Source organism: Centropristis striata, chromosome 6 (genome assembly GCF_030273125.1).
Source record: "Centropristis striata isolate RG_2023a ecotype Rhode Island chromosome 6, C.striata_1.0, whole genome shotgun sequence".
Lineage (NCBI taxonomy): Eukaryota > Metazoa > Chordata > Actinopteri > Perciformes > Serranidae > Centropristis > Centropristis striata.
The window spans coordinates 32866044-32889577 of record NC_081522.1 but is presented as its reverse complement, the minus strand read 5'-3'; the positions used below and the strand labels follow the sequence as shown (position 1 = coordinate 32889577).

Sequence of the window (23534 nt, the reverse complement as noted above, 5' to 3'; positions counted from 1 at the left end):
AATAAATAAACCAATTTGACAAGAAATAAAAACTTTACTCTCTTTTTTATTTTATCTTTTAAATAATTGCAGTTCTTTTACTGCATAAATAAAACATTGAGGTCTGTTATACAAGAACTATTTCAAATAGACTTACACATTTTGGTATTCAAGGAAAACCAGTGAAATTACTGTAACTTTTATTATTATTAGCATTAATTGTGATATTTAATATGATAAAGAGGAACCTAATATCACAGTAGGAATACTTCAACAGAAAAAACATAAACAGTTACAGTTTACAGTATCTCCTGAACAGTTTTACTGCACAGTGAGTACTTATACTTTCAAAACTTTAAGCACATTTTGTTGGAAAATGCTAACTTTGACCTCAGTAAGGTTTTGAAAGCAGGACTTTTAGTTGTATTGGAGTATTTTTACAGTCTAGTACTACTATTAGTTAGTTACATTAAAGGATGTGAATACTTCCTCCACCACTCCTTCTTGGTGTCGGGCCACTGGGAGGTGGAGCCACAGTGAATCAGGTGAGCTTTAACTCACCTTTCCTGAAATGTAAGTGAATGTTTGTGAGCGACTTTGTGAACTCAAGAAAATATGTACCCCTAACTTCAACTTAATATTACTTTTTTTAATATTGTGACATTTTATTCTTCTGAGAAAACTGACCACAATACTTATATTACTCACCTAAGACTTAATAGCACTCATTAAGATGAAGCTTATTAATATCAGCAATGTATATACACAATGATATTACTGTCTTACTAAACGAATTAATGCAGTCTATATAATTTTAATGTCCATATTCTGGTTCCATAACAAAAAGTTACCTTTAAAGAGCTGAACCATAAAATATATATCAAGTCTATGAACTGAACAGAGTAACAAGTGATGTGTTTTTTTTTTGTGAATTATTAATTTGAAATAACGTATTTTACTTTGGTATTTAAGTAAAAGTACAAAAGTATGAGCATCAAAATGTACTTAAAGTACCAAGAGTAAAAAAATGTTATGAAGAATGGCCACACTCAGATTGTTTTATATATTCTAAATATATCATTAGATTATTATTATTATTATTGTTGTTGTTGTTGTTGAACAAATGCATTAATCATTTAGCTACATAATATACTGTTGTAAGATTTAATTCAAAAATAAAAAAGTCTAATCACTTTAAATTTTTCATATATTTTATGTTAAATCTCGACCTGAAAAGTAACTTAAACTGTCAGCTAAATGAAGTGGAGTAAAAAGTATAATATTTGCCTATAAAATGTAGTGGAGTAGAAGTATAAAGTTACATAAAATGGAAATACTCAAGTAAAGTACAAGTACCTAAAAATCTGACTGAGTAAATGTACTTAGTTACTTTCTCTCATCTCCTCCTGCTCTCTCTTCTCTCGTCCACTCACACATCTACTGTCCTGCCTCTTAAAGGAGCCGCTACTCTTACAACAACTCACTTCTGCTTTCATACTTTCAGCACATTTTGTTGGTAATACTAACTTTGACTTCAGTCAGGTTTTAAATGTAGGACTTTTCCTTTTAGTGGAGTATTTTCACAGTGCAGTATTAGTACTTTTGCTTCACTAAAGGATCTGAATACCTCCTCCACCCCTCCTTCTTTGTCTCTGCTCCACGTCAACTTTCCAGAAATGAAACTGAAAGTTAGTGAGCGACAGCAGAGCTGCAGTCGAGACAAGTCTCTCTGTTTCTCTCTAAAGAAACTTTCAACTGAATCCAGCAGGTTTTTCTCAACAACAGCAGCAGAATCTGTGTCAAACACTGGTGAGTAAACTGTCCTACAGAGACAAAATACACTCACTGAAGATTTAGTCAAAGTTTAGTTCAAATCAGAAACTGACTGTTTTTTCATCTGTTTGACCATATAATGAATATTACACCATAAATATGTGTCAATTTAGATTTTTGTGTAAACTTAACTAGAATTACGAAACAGGTAAAACCCAAACCACAGTGAGTGAACTCTGACTAGTTAAGTTCAGACAGAATACACTGACAGCTAGCATTAGCATTAGCTTCAGCTAGGGAGACCAGGTGTCCCTCTTTATGTGAGACTGAACTAGGGATGGGTACCGAATTCGGTACTTTTATAGGTACCGACCGAATTCCGTCGGTACTACCGAGTACCGATTCATGTAAAATCAAACGGTACCATGTTTCGGTACCTAAACGGCGTTAACTTTAAACTGATCATTGATTTCAACCTGTTTTCATTTGACGTCTTTGATTAACAAGCGTGCTGACGATCGCACTATTTTTTTAAATGTATTTACCTCCTCGTCTGGTCCTGTCTGCTCACCGCGACCACTAGCTGCTGCCCTCTTCCACCGCGGAACAGAGACCAACAGCCGGCTCTAGGTCTTCTAGCCGCCAGCTACTATCTCTCCAATGTCTCTACCCGGGCTTGGCCTTAGTCTGCCTCCAGATTGGACCTTCCTTACTCCGTTTGCTCTCTCCAATCATCCGTAGACTAGTCATTAGCAGCTAGCAGCTAGCTGCTGCATCTCTGGTCCTCCGCTAATACTCCGCTCTTCAACTCAGGAATATTACCGGCCACTTTACTCCAAACTGCCTCGCTGAAATTAAATCCCTCAGACTCCTGCGTCATCCTCGATATGTGCACAGAGCAGCCCGACTCAACTTTGTTTATTCCATCATGCTATGGCCACAATACTGTCTGACCGGTGCTGCGCCGCACAGCTACGACGTCATCACAACAAATCACACGTGCACTTGCAACTTTTTTTTTTTCTCCTCCGTGCTTTGCCACCTGAGAGCTCCTCTGCATCCTTTGATAACACTGCAACCTTCATGTTACAAAATGCATGTTCACTCAACAATAAAGCACTGCTCATCCTGGATTTTATATTGTTTTGATATATTTTTTAAAGTTTATATTTTGAGAAATAAATATGTTACGCAAAAGTACCGAAAATTGGTACCGTTGAGTACCGGTACCGATTCCCAGGTACCGGGTACCGGTACCGTATCGATTCAAATGTGAAAGGTACCCATCCCTAGACTGAACTGCATTTTTATACAAGTTTTAATGTAACTTTATACTTCTACTCCACTACATGTTGGACTTAAATATTGTACTTTTTACTGCCTGCTTAAATTACTTTTCATTTCAAGATTTGACATGAAAAATTATGAATTTAAAAGATGATGTCTTTTTATTAATTAAATCTCATAACAGTGGATCAGGTAGTTAAATTAGCCCTACATTGACAAGAGTAAAATGCTGCTTACATAAATGCATCAATAGTAGTAATCCAATAATATATGTGTTTTTTCAGTATACAACAGTCTGAGTGGGTCCATTCTGTATAACGGGTACTTTTAGTTTTGATACTTTAAGTACATTTTGATGCAAATACTTTTGTACTTCAGTAAGTTTTGAATGCAGGACTTTTACTGTAGCGAATTAAATTTACAATGAGATATTAGTACTTTTACTTAAGTAAGGGAGATATGAATACTTCTTCCACCACTGATCAAGTGCAGGTTAACCTCTCACCGTCTTTACAACTTTAAGCCCAACAGAGAAAGTTACGAGTCACCAAAAAGTCATAAGCTATGCAGATCTGAACAGAATATGATCGAAACTAACAGAAAGGAAAGACAATGTAGCAACATGAATAAGAAAATACTTTAACGTTTATTTATCGAATTTTACTTGGAGATGGGGGGTGGGGTACGACACAAACATACGTTTTGTCTTACATTTGGTTTGTTTTGATCTGGTCAGCCTGGTTTAAGCTAATTTAGAGACTGAACATTATTTTAATGTAACCACTGATGCAAAAATCAGCTTTCATCCAGTGGAAATATATGGTTGTTGTTGACTTAATCCTTAGTGGAGCTGGATGGAAATTATATTTGCTTTAAATGTATATTAACATCAAATTGTTAAAAATATATATACCAAAATATTCAAAAGATATGTTTTTATAGTTGTGTTTTTTTCATACCTCTTGTCTTCAGAGTGTAGATATGTCTGCAGCTGCCAGCTGTCTGCTGACTGAAGATCAGTTTCTGTGCTCCATCTGTCTGGATGTGTTCACTGATCCAGTCAGCACACCATGTGGACACAACTTCTGCAAAACCTGCATCACTAAACACTGGGATATTAATGTCCCATATCAGTGTCCCAACTGTAACAAGGTTTTATACACCAGACCTGAGCTGCAGGTGAATACATTCATCTCTGAGATGGCTGCTCAGTTCAGACAGTCAGCTCAACAGAAAGCCAGCAGCAACAGCTCAGAGCAGCAAGTTTCTAAACCAGCAGAAGTTCCCTGTGACGTCTGCACTGGAACCAAACTGAAGGCCCTGAAGTCCTGCCTGGTGTGTCTGGAGTCCTACTGTGAGACTCACCTGCAGCGTCATCTGACAGTTTCACGTCTCAAAAGACATCAGCTGATCGACCCTGTGGCGAACCTGGAAGACAGGATGTGTCAGGAGCACGAAAAACTGCTGGAGCTGTTCTGTAAGACCGACCAGACGTGTGTCTGCATGCTCTGCACCATTTCAGACCACAAGACACACGATGTTGTTCCTCTGAAAGAAGGATATGAAGGAAAGAAGGCCGAGCTGGAGGGTGAAGTTCAGCAGATGATCCAGAAGAGACGACTGAAGATTGAGGAGATCAAACACTCAGTGGAGCTCAGTAAGGAAGATGCAGACAGAGAGACAGCAGATGGTGTTCAGGTCTTCACCGCTCTGAAGGAGTCTGTTGAGAGAAGCCAGGCCGAGCTCATCGACACGATCAAAGAGAAGCAGAGAAAGACAGAGTAACAGGCTGAAGGCTTCATCAAAGAGCTGGAACAGGAAATCTCTGAGCTGAAGAAGAGAAGCACTGAGGTGCAGCAGCTCTCACAGTCTGAAGACCACCTCCACCTCCTCCAGAGCTTCACCTCCCTGAACGCTGCTCCACCCACCAAAGACTGGACAGAAGTCAGCATCCGTCCATCTTCATATGAGGGGACTGTGGTGAGAGCTGTGAATCAGCTGGAGGAGACGCTCAGTAAACAGATGAAGAAGCTGTTTGAGGCTGAGCTGAAGAGGGTCCAGCAGTCTGCAGTGGATCTGACACTTGATCCTGATACAGCAAATCCCTGGTTCATCCTGTCTGATGATGGAAAACAAGTTAGCTGTGGTGATGTAAAGAAGAATCTCCCAGACAATCCAGAGAGATTTGATATTTGTCCCTGTGTTTTAGCAAAGCAGAGTTTCTCTTCAGGGAGATTTTACTACGAGGTTCAGGTTAAAGGGAAGACTAAATGGGATTTAGGAGTGGCCAGAGAGTCGATCAACAGGAAGGGACAAATCACAGCGTCTCCTCAGAATGGTTACTGGACAATATGGTTGAGGAATGAAAATGAGTATGATGCTTGTGCTGACCCTGCAGTCCGTCTCTTTTTGAAGTCTCGGCCAGAGAAGGTGGGGGTGTTTGTGGATTATGAGGAGGGTCTGGTCTCCTTTTATGACGTTGATGCTGCAGCTCTTATCTACTCCTTTACTGGCTGCTGCTTCACTGAGAAACTCTACCCATACTTCGGTCCATGTACTAAGGATGCTGGTAAAAACTCTGCCCCTCTGATCATCTCCTGTTAATCACACTGAGTAGAACAACAGTTTGATTTTCCACAAAAACATTTACTATCAGTTAGTGTAACAAATGTGTACTTACTGGTTATGTAAAGTGTAAACATAGTTGATTTCGAGATTCTGATCTATGCATTTTCCCCCCACTTTCTTTTCTGAAATCCAGTCTGACTTATTTTAATGACTGCATTTTCTGCCTTCAAGACAGTTCAATCATCAGAACAATGTTCTCATAATTAAGAAGCTTTAAATGTCTGGGTGCTAAATTCAAAACTTTTTATTGTCTGATCATTGTTGATATAACAAGTGTTTCATATTGACACAAATTACTCAAGACAGTCATGTAACACATTATATGTTAATGGAAGCTTTTCAAAATAAGGTGTTTTTAGGGTTTTATTTTGTACCATGTCAAATTAAAGGACACAATAAGGGATCTCTTTCTGGTGTGTTTTCAGGGCGACATTTTGTACATATATGTTCAAACTTGAATTAAACATTAATGAAATCTGATCTTTAACCTTTCAGCTGCAGTAATTTTACAAATCAGAGAAATGTCTCAACTGTCAAATGCTGTGTTATTTTTATTTTGTGAATAAATTCTCAAATTATAAAAAAAAACGGAGTTTCCACATTTATTTTTTTTATTATTTCTTTAGTTATTTCCTGCTGTTGGTGTGATTAAGATACATTACACAGTAAGAAGAGGCAACAGGACTGATCTTAGATCTGCAGTAGAACTTTGTATTAGTTTTACCTTAATAATGTTGTTTTAAAACATTATTAAACTCTAACATTGAAGAAATAATCCGCTGACATATCTAATATATTTAATATTTGCAGCTCTGGCTGTTTTTATGTTGAAATATATCAGTTGTTTATTAAATTAAAGGACCCTAACCTTAAAATGACAGGAGAAATACTAAAATTAAAGACAAAAATAAAAAGAATATGAAAGTTTGTGTCATCAGTAAATGTCACTAATGTCATGTAGGTCATCATCTCAAACAAAGACCGACCAGACGTGTGTCTGCATGCTCTGCACTCATTCAGACCACAAGACACACGATGTTGTTCCTCTGAAAGAAGAATATGAAGGAAAGAAGGCCGAGCTGGGGAAGACAGACACTGAAATTCAGCAGATGATCCAGAAGAGACGACTGAAGATTGAGGACATCAAACACTCAGTGGAGCTCAGTAAGGACGATGCAGACAGAGAGACAGCAGATGGTGTTCAGGTCTTCACCGCTCTGAAGGAGTCTGTTGAGAGAAGCCAGGCCGAGCTCATCGACACGATCAAAGAGAAGCAGAGAAAGACAGAGAAACAGGCAGAAGGCTTCATCAAAGAGCTGGAACAGGAAATCTCTGAGCTGAAGAAGAGAAGCACTGAGGTGGAGCAGCTCTCACAGTCTGAAGACCACCTCCACCTCCTCCAAAGCTTCACCTCCCTGAACGCTGCTCCACCCTGCAAAGACTGGACGGAAGTCAGCGTCCGTCCATCTTCATATGAGGGGACTGTGGTGAGAGCTGTGAATCAGCTGGAGGAGACACTCAGTAAACAGATGAAGAAGCTGTTTGAGGCTGAGCTGAAGAGGGTCCAGCAGTCTGCAGTGGATCTGACACTTGATCCTGATACAGCACAACCCAAACTCATCCTGTCTGATGAAGAAAAACAAGTGAAACATGGTGATGTAAAGAAGAATCTCCCAGACAATCCAGAAAGATTTGATACTTGTGCCTGTGTTTTAGCAACGCAGAGTTTCTCTTCAGGAAGATTTTACTACGAAGTTCAGGTTAAAGGGAAGACTGAGTGGGATTTAGGAGTGGTCAGAGAGTCGATCAACAGGAAGGGACACATCAGACTGACACCTGAGAATGGATACTGCTCAATACGTTTGAGGAATGAAAATGAGTACAAAGCATGTGCTGGCCCTGAGGTCCGTCTCTCTCTGAAGTCTCGGCCTGAGAAGGTGGGGGTGTTTGTGGATTATGAGGAGGGTCTGGTCTCCTTTTATGACGTTGATGCTGCAGATCGTATCTACTCCTTTACTGGCTGCTGCTTCACTGAGAAACTCTACCCATACTTTTGGCCTGGTAATAACAATGCTGGTAAAAACTCTGCCCCTCTAATCCTTTCCTGTCAGTCACACTGAGTAGGACAACAGTTTGATTTTCCATAAAAAAACATTCACTATCAGTTAATGTAATAAATGTGTATTTACTAGTTATGTTAAGTGTAAACATTGTTGATTTTGCAGATTCTGATCAATGCATTTTCCCCCACCTTTTTTCTTCAAATCCAGTCTGATTTATTTTAATGACTGTATTTCCTGCCTTCAAGACAGTTCAATCATCAGAACAATGTACTCATAAATAAGAAGCTTTAAATGTCTGGGTGCCAAATTCAAAACGTTTTATTGTCTGATCATCGTTTATATAAGAAGTGTTTCATGTTGACACAAATTACTCAAGAAAGTCATGTAACCCTTTGTATGTTAATGGTAACTTTTCAAAATAAGGGGTTTTAGGGGTTTTATTTAGTACCATTTCAAATTAAAGGACACAATGAGGAAACTCTCTCTGGTGTGTTTTCAGTGGTACATTTTATACATGTATGTTCATAATTAAATTAAACATGAATGAAATCTGATTTTTAACCATTTAGCTGCTGTAGTTTCACAAATCAGAGACAAAAAATGGCTAAAACTGTCTCCTGTGTTATTTTTATTTTGTGAATAAATTCTCAAATGAATAAAAAAAAAAGTCAGTTTCAACTTCTTTTTATTTATTTATTTTATTTCAAATTTTTGTCGGTGTGATTAAGATAGATTACACAGTTAGAAGAGCCAACAGGACTGATCTCAGATCTGCAGTAGAACTTTGTATTAGTTTTACTTACATAATGTTTTAAAATGGATTATCAAACTCTACCAACAAAGAAATAAAACACTGATATATCTAATATATTTAATATTTGCAGCTCTCGCTGTTTTTATGTTGAAATATATCAGTTTGTCATTAAATTAAAGGACCGTACCCTTAAAATGAGAGGAGAAAATTTTAAATTAAAGACAAAAAATAAAAAGAGAAGATCACAGTTTGTGACATCAGTAAATGTCACTAATTTCATGTTGGTCATCATCTCAAACAAAGAGAGCTGTTGCTGTTAAGAAGATTAAACTTGTTAAATACAACCTTCTGTTTCCAGACTTCACATTAAAAGCTTAAAAACATGTAAAACCTGCTGTTAACGTTCACATTTCAAGCTCACAGTTGACTTAAAACATGTCAACAATGTCAACTTCAGCAACACCTGAACTGAAAAGTGAACCAACCTTTCAGATCCTCTTCAGCTGAGGGTGGAGGAGCAGCTCCACCTCCCTCCTGACAAGTTTCTGTGCACAGGATACCGAGGAGGAGGAAGACAAAAGAGTTATCTGTCTAAGATGCTCTGATATTAAACTGTTCACATACTGTAGCACACTGAACTGTAATCTGTGTGGGATTATCAAGAATTACAGGATCAAAATGATTAATTTTTGAATTTCCTTAATTTCTTAACATATTTATTAAAATGTTAAAAAAAATCATAATAATAATTTCCAGATAGAGTCTGTCTCTACTCAAATTAAAATAAATAAATTAACATATTTGACAGAAAATAAAACTTGACTCTCTTTTTTTTCTTTAATAATTTCAGTTTTTAGTGCATAAATAAAACACTGAGGTATGTTATACAACAACTTATACAAATAGACTTACATATTTAGGTATTTAAGGGAATTCAGTTAAAGTACTGTGATTATTATTATTATTATTATTATTATTAGCATTATTATGTGTGTTATTTAATATGTTAATATGTTATAAAGACAAACCTAATAACACAGTAGGAATACTTTAACATAAAAAAACATAAACAGTTACAGTTTGCAGTATCTCCTGAACCGTTTAACTGCACAGTGAGTACTCATAACTTCACAACTTTAAGCACATTTTATTGGTAATACTTACTTTGACCTCAGCAAGGTTTTTTTTACAGTGCAGTAGTAGTATTAGTTAGTTACATTAAAGGATGTGAATACTTCCTCCACCACTCCTTCTTGGTGTCGGGCCACTGGGAGGTGGAGCCACAGTGAATCAGGTGAGCTTTAACTCACCTTTCCTGAAATGTAAGTGAAAGTTTGTGAGCGACTTTGTGAACTTAAAAAATATGTACTCCTAACGTCATATTACTAACATATTACTTTTTTTAATATTGTATTCATCATTTTATTATTCTGAGAAAACGGACCACAATACCTTTATTACTCACCTAAAACTAAACTGCACTCACTAAGGTGAAGTTTATTAATATCAGCGACGTATATACACAATGATATTACTGTCCTACTAAACAAATTAATGCAATCCATATAATTTTAATGTCCATATTCTGGTTCCATAATGAAAAGTTACCTTTACAGAGCTGAACCATAAAATATTTACCAAGTCTTTGAACTGAACAGAGTAACAAGTGTTTTTTTTTTTGTGAATTATTCATTTGAAAGAACATACTGTACTTTTATACTTAAGTAAAGTACAAAAGTATCAGCATCAAAATGTACTTAAAATACCAAGAGTAAAAGTCCTCGTTATGCAGAATGTCCCCACTCAGTTTGTTTTATATATTCTAAATATATAACTAGATTATTATTATTGACGCATTTATGTAAGCAGTGTTAAAGTTTTGCAAAGACAGGGCTCATTTAACTACATGATATACTGTTATAAGATTTAATACATTTTAAAAAAGTCTAATCACTTTGAATTTTTCACATATTTTATGTTAAATCTCGACCTGAAAAGTAACTAAACCTGTCAACTAAATGTAGTGGAGTAAAAAATACAATATTTGCCTATAAAATGTAGTGGAGTAGAAGTATAAAGTTACATAAGATGGAAATACTCAAGTAAAGTACAAATACCTCAAAAGTGGAGTGAGTAAATGTACTTAGTTACTTTCTCTCATCACCTCCTGCTCTCTCTTCTCTCGTCCACTCACACATCTACTGTCCTGCCTCTTAAAGGAGCCGCTACTCTTACAACAACTCACTTCTGCTTTCATACTTTCAGCACATTTTGTTGGTTATTCTTACTTTGACTTCAGTCAGGTTTTAAATGTAGGACTTTTCCTTGTAGTGGAGTATTTTCACAGTGCAACTTTCCAGAAATTAAAGTAAAAGTTAGTGAGCGACAGCAGAGCTGCAGTCGAGACAAGTCTCTCTGTTTCTCTCTAAAGAAACTTTCAGTTGAATCCAGCAGGTTTTTCTCAACAACAGCAGCAGAATCTGTGTCAAACACTGGTGAGTAAACTGTCCTACAGAGACAAAATACACTCACTGAAGATTTAGTCAAAGTTTAGTTCAAACCAGAAACTGACTGTTTTACATCTGTTTTACCATACAATTAATATTACACCATAAATATGTGTAAATTTAGTTTTTTAAAAAGTGCGAATTTAGTCAAAAAAACTAAACAGAGGTAAAAACCAAACCACAGTGAGTGAACTCTGACTAGTTAAGTTCAGACGGAATACACTCACAGCTAGCATTAGCATTAGCTTCAGGGGTGGGCAACATGTGGCTCTGGAGCCTTATGTGGGTCTTCAGACTGTCTGCTGTGGCTCCCTGTGGCTGTGACAAAAAATTATACCATATGAAACAGTTATTTCTTTACATTTATCAATGGTATAGGCCAAAAACAATTTGTATTCTTCAATTGTTAAATGGTGTAGCTTATTTACAGCATGAAAAAAAATGTTTTGATATTTTAGTCAACTAAAAAATCCATCATAGCTTATAAAAGTCTCCGGCCTGGCACCTTAACCTCTAAATTTTGACAACTTTAAGTCTAGTTTTGAGTTTCCCTACAGATATTTATTCGGTGTCCAGCATCTCATTTACACTTGTGTCCTTGCTGCAATCTGACAAATCATATTAATAAATGCTCAATATGACCTAATAATAATGTTGGTAGACTAATCTAGACTTAGTAGGCTGTTTAATTTTCATTTTAAGGCTCAGAATAAGGTTTGCGGCTCCATTCCGACATTTTTTCTCTTTTTAGGCCAACAGTGGCTCTTTTGTTAGTAAAGGTTGCTGACCCCTGAGCTAGGGAGACCAGGGGCCTTTCTCAGTTCTCTTATTTTATGTCTCCTCCCTCCTTTATCCTTGCTTGAACCATCCCAAAGCTCTTATTTGTTCTTGGAGGATGGAGGAGGGATATCAGAGGAGCCATGAGCGAGGATACATGAGAGCATCCTATGTGGAAGTCTTTTACCAGTCAACACGCCCCTTACTGGATATCGGTTATTGATTAGACGCTGCAGCTGATCGGAATGATCTTATACATCGCAGCATCACTGTAGTTTCATACCGGAGTGAAGACAGATAACAGATTAAACTCAAGTGTGTCACTCACAAGTTTATATTTCATTTATCTTCTGATTCCCCTTATAGTTAAAAATCTGTTTTATTGTGGGTCTGAACAACAAAAAGACCAGAAACATCTTTCTACATTTATAATAAATAACAAGAAAGATCATTCTAGAAGCATTTTTTCCTTTCATGATCTGTTATTTCCACCATTCAGATCTATTATGGATACTATTCTAGTAAAAATAAATACATTTGAGAGTCTGTCTGTCAGCAAGAAACACTTTTACATGGTTTGTCATTTTCATTCAGTCCCACGTGAGGCTGATCGAGTGTAGGTTTGTTATGAGTGACATGATTTATGCTTTACCTTAATCATCTAACCTAATAAAACATCGTGTTCTGGGATATTGAATAATTAATTTATCAATAGGATAGTCTATATTCAGATGCAAATAAAAATAAATTGCCCTGAGCAGGACATAGTTCACAGTATAAATACACAATTTAGGTTGTTATTCATGTGCAGCTGTTTGTTAAACAGAGAAAACACTTATTCACTTAACACTTATCATTACTATTATTATTATTATTGTTATTATTATCACTATAATAATAATAATAATAATTATTATTATTATTATTATTAGTGCATGTGTGTATCTGTGCAGACACAAACAGCTGTTAAACTCACCTGACAGCTGATCCGTCATTAGAAACGGACGTCGCTTCACGTGACGATTCGGAGGGAAGAACATCTCATGTCTCTTAAAGCGTTTCCTCTCTCCTCACTTCGCTTTCTTGCGTCTCTCCATGCCTCTCCGGTGGGCGGGACTAAGACGCAAGGAAACGACGCAAGTGAGGGAAACGAGAAAGGCCCCAGATGTCCCTCTTTATGTGAGACTGAACTGTATTGTTATGTATTGTATTTTTTATTCCACTAAATTAAGATGCCAGCTTTAGTTACTTTTAAGGTCAAGATTTAAGATGAAAAACATGATACATTTTAAGTTATTAAACATTTTTAAAAAATCAATCACATAACATTATGTTAAGTGGTTAAAGTTACCCTACCTCAACAAAGTAAAACGCTGCTCACACAAATGCATCAATAACAATAATCTAATAATATATTAAGAATATATGAAACAATCTGAGTGGGTCCATTCTCATAACGAGTACTTTTACTTTTGATACTTTAAGTACATTTTGATACTGATACTTTTGTACTTTTACTTCAGTAAGTTTTGAATGCAGGTAAATTTACAATGAGGTACTTGTACTTTTACTTAAATAAAGGATCTGAATACTTTTTTTCCACCACTGGTCCAGTGCAAGTTAACCTCTCATCGTCTTTACTCTACACCCAAAAAAGAAAGTTACGAGTCACCAAAAAGTCATAATCTATGCAGATCTTAACCTTATATGATGGAAACTCAGAAAAAGGAAAGAAAATGCAGAAACATAAACTAAGAAAATACCTTAACAGTTATTTATCAATTTTTACTTGGAGATGGGGTTGGGTATGACACAAACATACATTTTGTCTCACATTTGGTTTGTTGGGATCTGGTTAGCCTGATTTAAGCTAATTTACAGACTTAACATTAATTTTACTGTAAACGCTGATACAAAAATCAGCTTTCATCCAGTGGAAACATCAGGTTGTTATTGAGTTAATCCTTCGTGGAGCTGGATGGAAATTATATTTGTTTTAAATGCATTTTAACATCAAATTGGTGGTTGGGATGATTTTGGGCTAATGTTTTATGATCAGATTGTTGCTTGGGACAATTCATTGGAAATACTAGATGTTTCCAAATACTCAAAAGATATTTATATTATATATAATATATAAGATATTATATGTATTTATATTTAGGTTTTTTCACCCTTCTTGTCCTCAGGGTGTAGATATGTCTGCTGCTGCCAGCTGTCTGCTGACTGAAGATCAGTTTCTGTGCTCCATCTGTCTGGATGTGTTCACTGATCCAGTCACCATACCATGTGGACACAACTTCTGCAAAACCTGCATCACTGAGCACTGGGATAAGAATGTCCAGTGTCAGTGTCCCAACTGCAAAGAGGTTTTTGATTCAAGACCTCAACTGCGAGTCAATACTTTCATCTCTGAGATGGCTGCTCAGTTCAGACAGTCAGCTCAACAGAAAGCCAGCAGCAGCAGTTCAGAGCAGCAAGTTTCTAAACCAGGAGAAGTTCCCTGTGACGTCTGCACTGGAACCAACTGAAGGCCCTGAAGTCCTGCCTGGTGTGTCTGGAGTCCTACTGTGAGGACTCACCTGGAGCCTCATCTGACAAGGTCCCGTCTGAAAAGACATCAGCTGATCGACCCTGTGGAGAACCTGGAAGACAGGATGTGTCTGGAGCACGATAAACTGCTGGAGCTGTTCTGTAAGACCGACCAGACGTGTGTCTGCATGCTCTGCACTGTTTCAGACCACAAGACACACGATGTTGTTCCTCTGAAAGAAGAATATGAAGGAAAGAAGGCCGAGCTGGTGAAGACAGACACTGAAATTCATCAGATGATCCAGAAGAGACGACTGAAGATTGAGGAGATCAAACACTCAGTGGAGCTCAGTAAGGAAGATGCAGACAGAGAGACAGCAGATGGTGTTCAGGTCTTCACCGCTCTGAAGGAGTCTGTTGAGAGAAGCCAGGCCGAGCTCATCGACACGATCAAAGAGAAGCAGAGAAAGACAGAGAAACAGGCTGAAGGCTTCATCAAAGAGCTGGAACAGGAAATCTCTGAGCTGAAGAAGAGAAGCACTGAGGTGGAGCAGCTCTCACAATCTGAAGACCACCTCCACCTCCTCCAGAGCTTCACCTCCCTGAACGCTGCTCCACCCACCAAAGACTGGACAGAAGTCAGCATCCATCCATCTTCATATGAGGGGACTGTGGTGAGAGCTGTGAATCAGCTGGAGGAGACGCTCAGTAAACAGATGGAGAAGCTGTTTGAGGCTAAGCTGAAGAGGGTCCAGCAGTCTGCAGTGGATCTGACACTTGATCCTGATACAGCAAATCCCTGGCTCATCCTGTCTGATGATGGAAAACAAGTTAAATATGGTGATGTAGAGAAGAATCTCCCAAACAACCCAGAGAGATTTGATCATTGTGTTAATGTCTTAGCAAAGCAGAGTTTCTCTTCAGGAAGATTTTACTACGAGGTTCAGGTTAAAGGGAAGACTGAGTGGGATTTAGGAGTGGCCAGAGAGTCGATCAACAGGAAGGGAAACATCACACTGAACCCTCAGAATGGTTACTGGATGATATGTTTGAGGAATGAAAATGAGTACAAAGCTGGTGCTAGCCCCCCAGTCTGTCTCCCTCTGAAGTCTCGTCCTGAGAAGGTGGGGGTGTTTGTGGATTATGAGGAGGGTCTGGTCTCCTTTTATGACGTTGATACTGCAGCTCTTGTCTACTCCTTTACTGGCTGCTGCTTCACTGAGAAACTCTACCCATACTTCAGTCCATCTCTCAATCATGCTGTAAAAACTCTGCCACTCTGATCATATCTCCAGTTTGATTTTCTACAAAAACATTTACTATCAGTTAATGTCATAAACGTGTACTTACTGGTTACGTAAAGAGTAAACATAGTTGATTTCACTGATTCTGATCTATGCATTTTTTTCTTCGTTTTTTCTTGAAATTCAGTCTCAGATTTATGTTAATGACCGCATTTTCTGCCTTCAAGACAGTTCAATCATCAGAACAATGTACTCATGAATAAGAAACTTTAAATGTCTGGGTGTCAAATTCAAAACTTTTTTTGTCTGATCATTGTTTAAAAAAAAGAGTTTCATTTTGACACAAATTACTCAAGAAAGTCATGTAACACATTATATGTTAATGGAGCTTTTAAAAATAAGGTGTTTTGATGGTTTTATTTTGTACCATGTTAAATTAAAGGACACAATAAGGGATCTCTTTCTGGTGTGTTTTCAGGGGGACATTTTGTACATATATGTTCATAATCAACTTCAACATTTACAAAATCTGATCCTTAACCATTTAGCTGCAGTAGTTTTACACATCAGACAAAAAAATGGCTCACCTGTCTGCTGTGTTATTTTTAGTTTGTGAATAAATTTTCAAATGAATAAAAAAAGTGAGTTTCTTCTTTTATTTCATTTATTTTCATTATTCATTTCATTTCTATTTTTCTTTTCTTTAGTTTAATCTTCCAGCTATCTGTGTGATTAAGCTCCATTACACAGTAAGAAGAGGCAACAGGACTTATTTCAGATCTGCAGTTGAACTTTGTATTTGTTTTCCTTACATAATTTAATAACAAACTGATATATTTCAACATAAAAACAGCAAGATCTGTCAATATTAAATACATCAGATATGTCAGCATTTTTTTATATTCTGACATTTTATTATTTATTAAATGATCACAATACTTCTATTACAATTTAAGACTAAATTGCATTGACTAAGGTGAAGTTTATTAATATCACAAATGTAAATACACACTGATATTTCAGTCTTACTAAACAAATTAATGCAATCCATATCATTTTAATGTCCATATTCTGGTTCCATAACAAAAAGTTACCTTTACAGAGCTGAACTATAGAATATATATCAGATATTCTATGGAAGTAAATCTGTGTCATCGGAGTTTGAGTGTAGATTTTCAGTTTGAGAGCATAATTTGTCTTTCTCGTGCTCAGATTTGTTCTCCTCATGCTCACATTTTGCGCTCGCACTCAGATTTCTGCTGCTTTCTTCAAAATGTGTGCGTGCACTTAAAAATCACATGCTTGTGCTCACATTTCTTCTTTTTGGACACAAACATTTCGCTCGCACTCAAATATGTCCTGTGCTCGCTCAAATCTAAAGTCTACGCGCTCAGATCTCAACTCTGCACTCTCAAAACTTTTGTGCTCGGACTCAGAACACGCACGTCCTCTCAGGTTGAGGTGTCTGCTCAGACTGAACGATGTCCCGCCCTGCGCTTAAACTAGTGTGTTTCACCAGCCAATAGGGAGACAGCTAGATTGTGGCCCCGTCTTAGGTGCGTTGCCTCGCCTTTTTGAGCGCTCCGTCGGGGCGGGTATATGGTCTGTTTGTAAAACTGCTTCTCTCTTAAAATACACCAATTTACCATATTAGCCAGCTATTTGAATCGTCACCTATTTAAGACGCAGCATATTTATGTAGAATTAATCTTAAGTAGTCCTAAAAAGTGTTATCCTAGTTTAGATTATATATATATATATTTTTTTTTATCATTATTATTTATATATATATATATATATATATATATATATATATATATTATATATTATATATATATATATATATATATATATATATTATATATATATATATATTATATATATAATATATATATAATGAAAATATAATATAATGAAAAATAAAAAAACATATATATATATATATATATATATATATATATATATGTTTTTTTATTTTGCACATATACAGTGGTGTCACAATAGTCCAGTGGTAAAGGACACTACCATTTGTTGTATTTTAAACCATGGGACGCCGGTTCGCATCCCGTCCGCTGCACTCTTGCTGCATGTCTTATTATGATTTTAAATTTTAATTGATAAATTAATGTAACAGTAATACAATCCGTGTAACCAGCTGCTTCTCTTATTGAAACGTTTAACAAGAGATGATGGTCTAAATAGACTTGGCTACTTGATTAAAAAGGTATAATGAAAAATACGCTATGATGATGATGATAATGATTTGAGGATAACATTGGTGCATGTAATGCAGTGTATCACCGTCCTATTTACGCGGTCAAAGCCAGGGAGCGCGTAATTAGGCTAATGTTGGTAATACTTTCACTTTCACAAGAAGAAGACTTTGCAACAGATGTTAGTGTCCTTTACCACTGGACTATCGTGACACCACTGTACATATAAAAAAAATAATAATAATAATAATAAAAAAATATATATATATATATATATATAATCTAAACTACCATAACTCTTTTTAGGACTACTTTAGATTAATTCTACATAAATATGCTGCGTCTTAAATAGGTGACGATTCAAATAGCTGGTTAATATGGTAAATTGGTGTATTTTAAGAGAGAAGCAGTTTTACAAACAGACCATATACCCACCCCGACAGAGCGCTCAAAAAGGCGAGGCAACGCACCTAAGACCGGGTCATTATCTAGCTGTCTCCCTATTGGCTGGTGAAACACACTAGTTTAAGCGCAGGGCGGGACATCGTTCAGTCCTGAGCAGACACCTCGACCTGAGAGGACGTGCGTGTTCTGAGTCCGAGCACAAAAGTTTTGAGAGCGCAGAGTTGAGATCTGAGCGCGTAGACTTTAGATTTGAGCGAGCACAGGACATATTTAAGTGCGAGCGAAATGTTTGTGTCCAAGAAGAAGAAATGTGAGCACAAGCATGTGATTTTTAAGTGCACGCACACATTTTGAAAGAAAGCAGCAGAAATCTGAGTGCGAGCGCAAAATGTGAGCATGAGGAGAACAAATCTGAGCACGAGAAAGACAAATTATGCTCTCAAACTGAAAATCTACGCTCACTCCGATGACACAGATTTACTTCCATAATATTCAAGTATTCAGATCCCTTACTTAAGTAAAAGTACTAATACCACACTGTGAAATTACTCCACTACAGTGAAAGTCCTGCATTCAAAACATACTGAAGTAAAAGTACAAAAGTATCAGCATCAAAATGCTGCTGAAACTTCAAATATCAAAACTAAAAATACTCATTATGCAGAATGGACTCACTCAGGCTGTTTAATATATCCTAAAGATATTATTACATTATTTGTATTCATGCTTTTTTAGCAGTGTCCTAATAAAAAAAGGACCAATTTTAACTACTTTGTATACTGTTATTAGGTTTGATATATAAATATGTCTAATCCCTTTAAATTGATCATGTTATGTTAAATCTCAAACTGAAAAGTAACTTAAGCTGTCAGCTAAATGTAGTGGAGTAAAAAGTACAATATTTGCCTATAAAATGTAGTGGAATAGAAGTTAAAAGCTACATAAAATTGAAATACTCAAGTAAAGTACAAGTACAAAAAACAGAATAACAGGAGCGCTGCTGGTGTCCCTAAATACACTGGTGCTCTTGCAATGGGTAAACAGTGAACTCAAAAGAAGAATGCAGGCACTGTGGATTGACAAAAGTTAAAACCCTTTATTTTACATGGGTTACATCTAAAAACACCAACGCGTGTCGGCTTGCGCCTTCCTCAGGATTGTATTTACTCTTCTTTTGAGTAAAGTACAAGTACCTCAAAATTTTACTTAAGTACAGTACTCAAGTAAATACAACATAGTTGCTTTCCACCACTGTCTGGAACAAAACGTCAGGACCAGGAGCGTCTGGAGTTTCAGTGGTTTGCTGGTCATGTCCAGATTTTCCTCAGAATACAAAACAACTCTTTAGCCAACTTTTGATCCAAGTTCTGTGTTAGGATAAACCTGCTGAAATACATCATCAACAGTGGTGGCAAGTAACTAAATACATTTATTCAAGTTCTGTACTTAAGTCCAATTTTAAGGTACTTGAACTTTATACTTCATCACATTTAGAGGCAAACATTTTACTTTTTACTCCACTACATTCAGCTGACAGCTTTAGTTCCTTTCAGATCTAGATTGAATATAAAAACATTATCAATTTATCAAAGTGATTAAGCGTGTTTATAAATTAAATTACATAACAGTATTTTCAGGCTGATGTTTGAATGAATGAATGTGCCAAGTACAACGCGGAACTAATAGTAGTAGCTTTTGTTTCCAGGAGGAGGACTCAAATTTGTGTTACACGGCGCCGCTATAAGTTTCCACTTCCGGAGAGCTGTCGCCAGCTTGTTTTGGTCCTTGTGGTCATGTTTCGGACTGTTTTGGGAAGACTGGTGACGGAGACAGTTCGTGTTCCCAGATATGTGAATAATGCAGCTTTAATACAGACGTTAAATCCCGGTTTAGTGTCGGTCAGGAGCTTTTCAGGCGTGAAGGACGAAGAGCAGCAGTCGTTTGACACCTCCCTGCTGGAGTTCCTGGTCTGTCCTCTGTCCAAGAAGCCACTGAGGTGAGACGGATTTACTTACGACGTTTTTGGAGCTTTTTTAAAAAAAATATTTGTACCAAGAAAAGAGACGAAGCTTAAGGGCTCCGACATCAGTAAACACTGTGACATTGTGTGGAACGATTCTACGGAAGAGGATTAGGGCCACACAAGAAAAACATATTTGAGTTCTGAGTTTAAAGTCAGAATTCTGAGAATAAAGTCAGAACTCAAATATTTTTTTTCTTGTGTGGCCCTAATCGTCTTCCGTACGGTTCACGGTCCCACAACGCGAATATTTGTTTTTCTTTTTATAGTTTTCGTCTCAAAGAAGTCTGCGTTTTATTATTAAATCTGATCATACAGTCAAGGGAAAAATATTAGACCAGCCTTTTAATTCAATGTATTGCTCATTTTAATGCCTGGTACAATTAAAGGTACATTTGGTTGGACAAATATAATGATAACAACAAAAATAGCTCATAAGAGTTTAATTTAAGAGCTGATATCGAGACATTTTCCATGGTTTTCTTGAAAATAACCAACATAATTATGAAGAAAACCACGGGAAATGGTTAGATATCAGCTCTTAAATTAAACTCTTATGAACTATTTTTGTTGTTATCTTTATATTTGTCCAAACAAATGTACTTTTAGTTGTACCAGGCATTAAAATGAACAAGAAATTGAAGAAAACAAGGGTGGTCTAATAATTTTTTCCATGACTGCATGTGTTGACTCTTCTGTATTAAATCCAGTGGTGGAAAGTACATTTACTCTCGTACTGTACTTAGGTACAATTTTGACGTGCTTGGACTTTACTTGAGTATTTCCACATAGTGTAACTCTTTATGCTTCTACTTCACTACATTTTGAGGCAACTACTGTACTTTTTACTCCACTCCATTAACTGACAGCTTTAGTTACTTTTAGGAGATTTACGATTAAAAAAAAAAAACATGATACATTTACAGTGATTATGCATATTTTCTTTTAATTAAACCACATAACAGTATATTAAATAGTTAAATGGGCCCTACCTTTTAGAAAATTAAAACACTGCATAAGTGCATCAGTTATAATAATCCAATAATACATTTGGAATATATAAAATAATCAGGAGCATTGGCAAGAGCGTAGCTTTTTTGTTTTCATCTTTGACGGTTGAATGTGTGAACTAGAAAGGGAAGAAGTGTAAGAGGAACAGTGGTGGAGAGTAACTAAGTACATTTACTCAAGGAGTGTACTTAAGTAGAATTTTGAGGTACTTTTACTTTAATTGAGTATTTCAATTTTATGTAACTTTATACTTTACTTCACTACATTTTTAGGCAAATATTGTACTTTTTACTCCACTACATTTAGCTGGCAGCTTTAGTTACTTTTCAGGTCGAGATTTAAAATAAAAACATGATCAATTTAGAGTGATTAGACTTTTTAAAAACTAAATCTTATAACAGTATATTAAGTAGTTAAATGAGCCCTGTCTTTACAAAACTAGGACACTGCTTACATAAATGCATCTATAATAATAATACAATAATATATTAAGAATATATTTAACAGTCTGAGTGGGTCCATTCTGCATAACGAGTACTTTTACTTTTGATAAGTACATTTTGCTGATACTTTTGTACTTTTACTTCAGTAAGTTTTGAATGCAGGACTTTTACTTGTTGTGGAGTAATTTCACAGTGTGGTATTAGTACTTTTACTTCAGTAAAGGATCTGAATACTTCTTCCACCACTGATTAAATCCAGATAGTATAGTGCAACACCGGTGGTTTAAATTTCATGTTGAAATTTACAAAATTTTGCCCATTTTTTTTAAAACTTGCAAATCACCAAAAATAAAGTAGGTTCTGTGACCACAAATCAAAATACTGTGGGGGAAATTTAAGGTTACAGACACAGACGTAAATATGTTCTACTGTCTACATGGGGACACTTTTGGTGACAGGAATCTGGATTCATTAGGTGACAATTAGTAGTATTTATTTGATATCAGTTCTAACTTGCTACACTTAAAAAAACTTATTTAGAACAGTGTGCATCATAGAAGAATTCTGTAGCTTTTTTCTAGTGAAGGGACAATGAAGCTTCATGAACCATTGCTTCATTTACAGAGCCCACTAGATGGCGCTTTTTGTTCAACAAAGGGCTTAAAAAACACTCAATTACCATTGATAAAGCCTTATTTTCAAGCCAAGACCGCCATCTAGTGGGGTCAAAAATAAAGCAAATGCTTCACGAAGCTTCATTGTCCCTTCACTACTGTTTTCTTTCCACAGTTATGAGCCCAAGACCAACGAGCTGATCAACAAGGAGCTCGGTATCGTCTACTCGATCACTGACGGCATCCCCAACATGATCCCTCAGGAAGCCAGACTCCTGGAGAAAGACGCCGACACCTCAACCAAACCAGCGCAAGATTAGAAACTTCATCATAACACCACTAGCTGACCCGAGCAAACAGATATAACATTGTTGTGTTTTCAAGGCTGTTAGACTGAATGAGAGAAGCTGAAACTGGATCCTGCTCGGCTCAAATGACATTTTGCATTGCAGCACAGTAAAAACTCCCGACTAAAACATCTCCTAATATATCCTCAGGGTGTTATTTTATTACTCCACTTGTAACCTGTATCAGAATGTTCTCCCTGTCCGTCATGGTGGGGCTGGTCCCAATAGTGTCGCTCTTTGGTTTGTTCTACTCCGCTGCAGTGGATGAGAACTTCCCTCAAGGCTGCACAAGCAGCAACAGCCTGTGTTTCTACAGCCTGCTGCTCCCAGTCACCATCCCGGTCTACGTCTTCTTTCACCTCTGGAGCTGGATGGGGATCAAGCTTTTCCGACACAACTAATCTGTTCTAATCTAATTCTGTTCAAATAAAATTCAGGACAGTTAAATCATCTGTTTGTGATGTAATTGATGCATTTCTGAAGCCGTTTGTTCCTTAATTTGCTTAATAAAAGATAATATAAAGGTTTGACGTTACATCAGCACATTAAACCGCAGATTCCCAGAAAAGTTGGGATGCAGTTTAACAGAATGCATCAAATTCAGATTTCAGTGTATATTTACAACATCCAATGTTTATCAGGTTGAAAATAACATGTACTTTCTTTGTACAGTTTTCAATTATATGTGTCAGAAAGGATTGGCAAGTTATTGCATTCCATTTTAAACATCACAACTTTTTTTGGAATCGGTGTAATACAAACAAATGGAAATGTTGCTTTTTACTACCAGCACTAGAATGAAATGCTGCTGTAATACACTTTGATGCAGAGTTAGACAGGGAGGGCATCCTGATGATAAAAATTGAAATGCAACTAAATCTATTGCAGTTCTTACTTTCAACAAGGCTCATTTTTTAAAGTAACCATGATTTTTTTG

At 36.6% G+C, this 23534-nt stretch overlaps 3 protein-coding genes and 2 pseudogenes across 3 annotated transcripts; all 5 read left to right on the top strand.

The window, feature by feature from the left end:
- Positions 1–1655: 1655 nt before the first annotated feature.
- LOC131972652 (E3 ubiquitin-protein ligase TRIM21-like) lies at positions 1656–5656 on the top strand (annotated as a pseudogene).
- Positions 5657–6668: 1012 nt separating this feature from the next.
- On the top strand, positions 6669–7787 carry LOC131973721 (E3 ubiquitin-protein ligase TRIM39-like). Its single transcript, XM_059335782.1, has one exon. The coding sequence runs from the start codon at positions 6669–6671 to the stop codon at positions 7785–7787; it is 1119 nt and encodes a 372-aa protein (XP_059191765.1).
- A 6179-nt stretch (positions 7788–13966) lies between these two features.
- LOC131973720 (E3 ubiquitin-protein ligase TRIM21-like) lies at positions 13967–15600 on the top strand (annotated as a pseudogene).
- Positions 15601–19907: 4307 nt separating this feature from the next.
- On the top strand, positions 19908–22570 carry LOC131972659 (protein preY, mitochondrial-like). Its single transcript, XM_059334320.1, has 2 exons — positions 19908–20158; positions 22426–22570. Exons 1-2 carry the CDS (start codon positions 19956–19958, stop codon positions 22568–22570), a joined length of 348 nt encoding a protein of 115 aa, XP_059190303.1. The 5' UTR covers positions 19908–19955.
- Positions 22571–22785: 215 nt separating this feature from the next.
- LOC131972662 (phosphatidylinositol N-acetylglucosaminyltransferase subunit Y-like) lies at positions 22786–23029 on the top strand. The gene has a single exon (XM_059334322.1). It carries the CDS (start codon positions 22786–22788, stop codon positions 22996–22998), a length of 213 nt encoding a protein of 70 aa, XP_059190305.1. The 3' UTR covers positions 22999–23029.
- The last annotated feature ends 505 nt before the right edge of the window (positions 23030–23534 follow it).

Coding starts and splice junctions, on each gene's coding strand:
- LOC131972659 (XM_059334320.1), top strand. CDS start 19,956: ATGTTTCGGACTGTTTTGGGAAGACTGGTGACGGAGACAGTTCGTGTT. Junction 20,159..22,425: donor CTGTCCAAGAAGCCACTGAG/GTGAGACGGATT, acceptor TTCTTTCCACAG/TTATGAGCCCAAGACCAACG.
- LOC131973721 (XM_059335782.1), top strand. CDS start 6,669: ATGCTCTGCACTCATTCAGACCACAAGACACACGATGTTGTTCCTCTG.
- LOC131972662 (XM_059334322.1), top strand. CDS start 22,786: ATGTTCTCCCTGTCCGTCATGGTGGGGCTGGTCCCAATAGTGTCGCTC.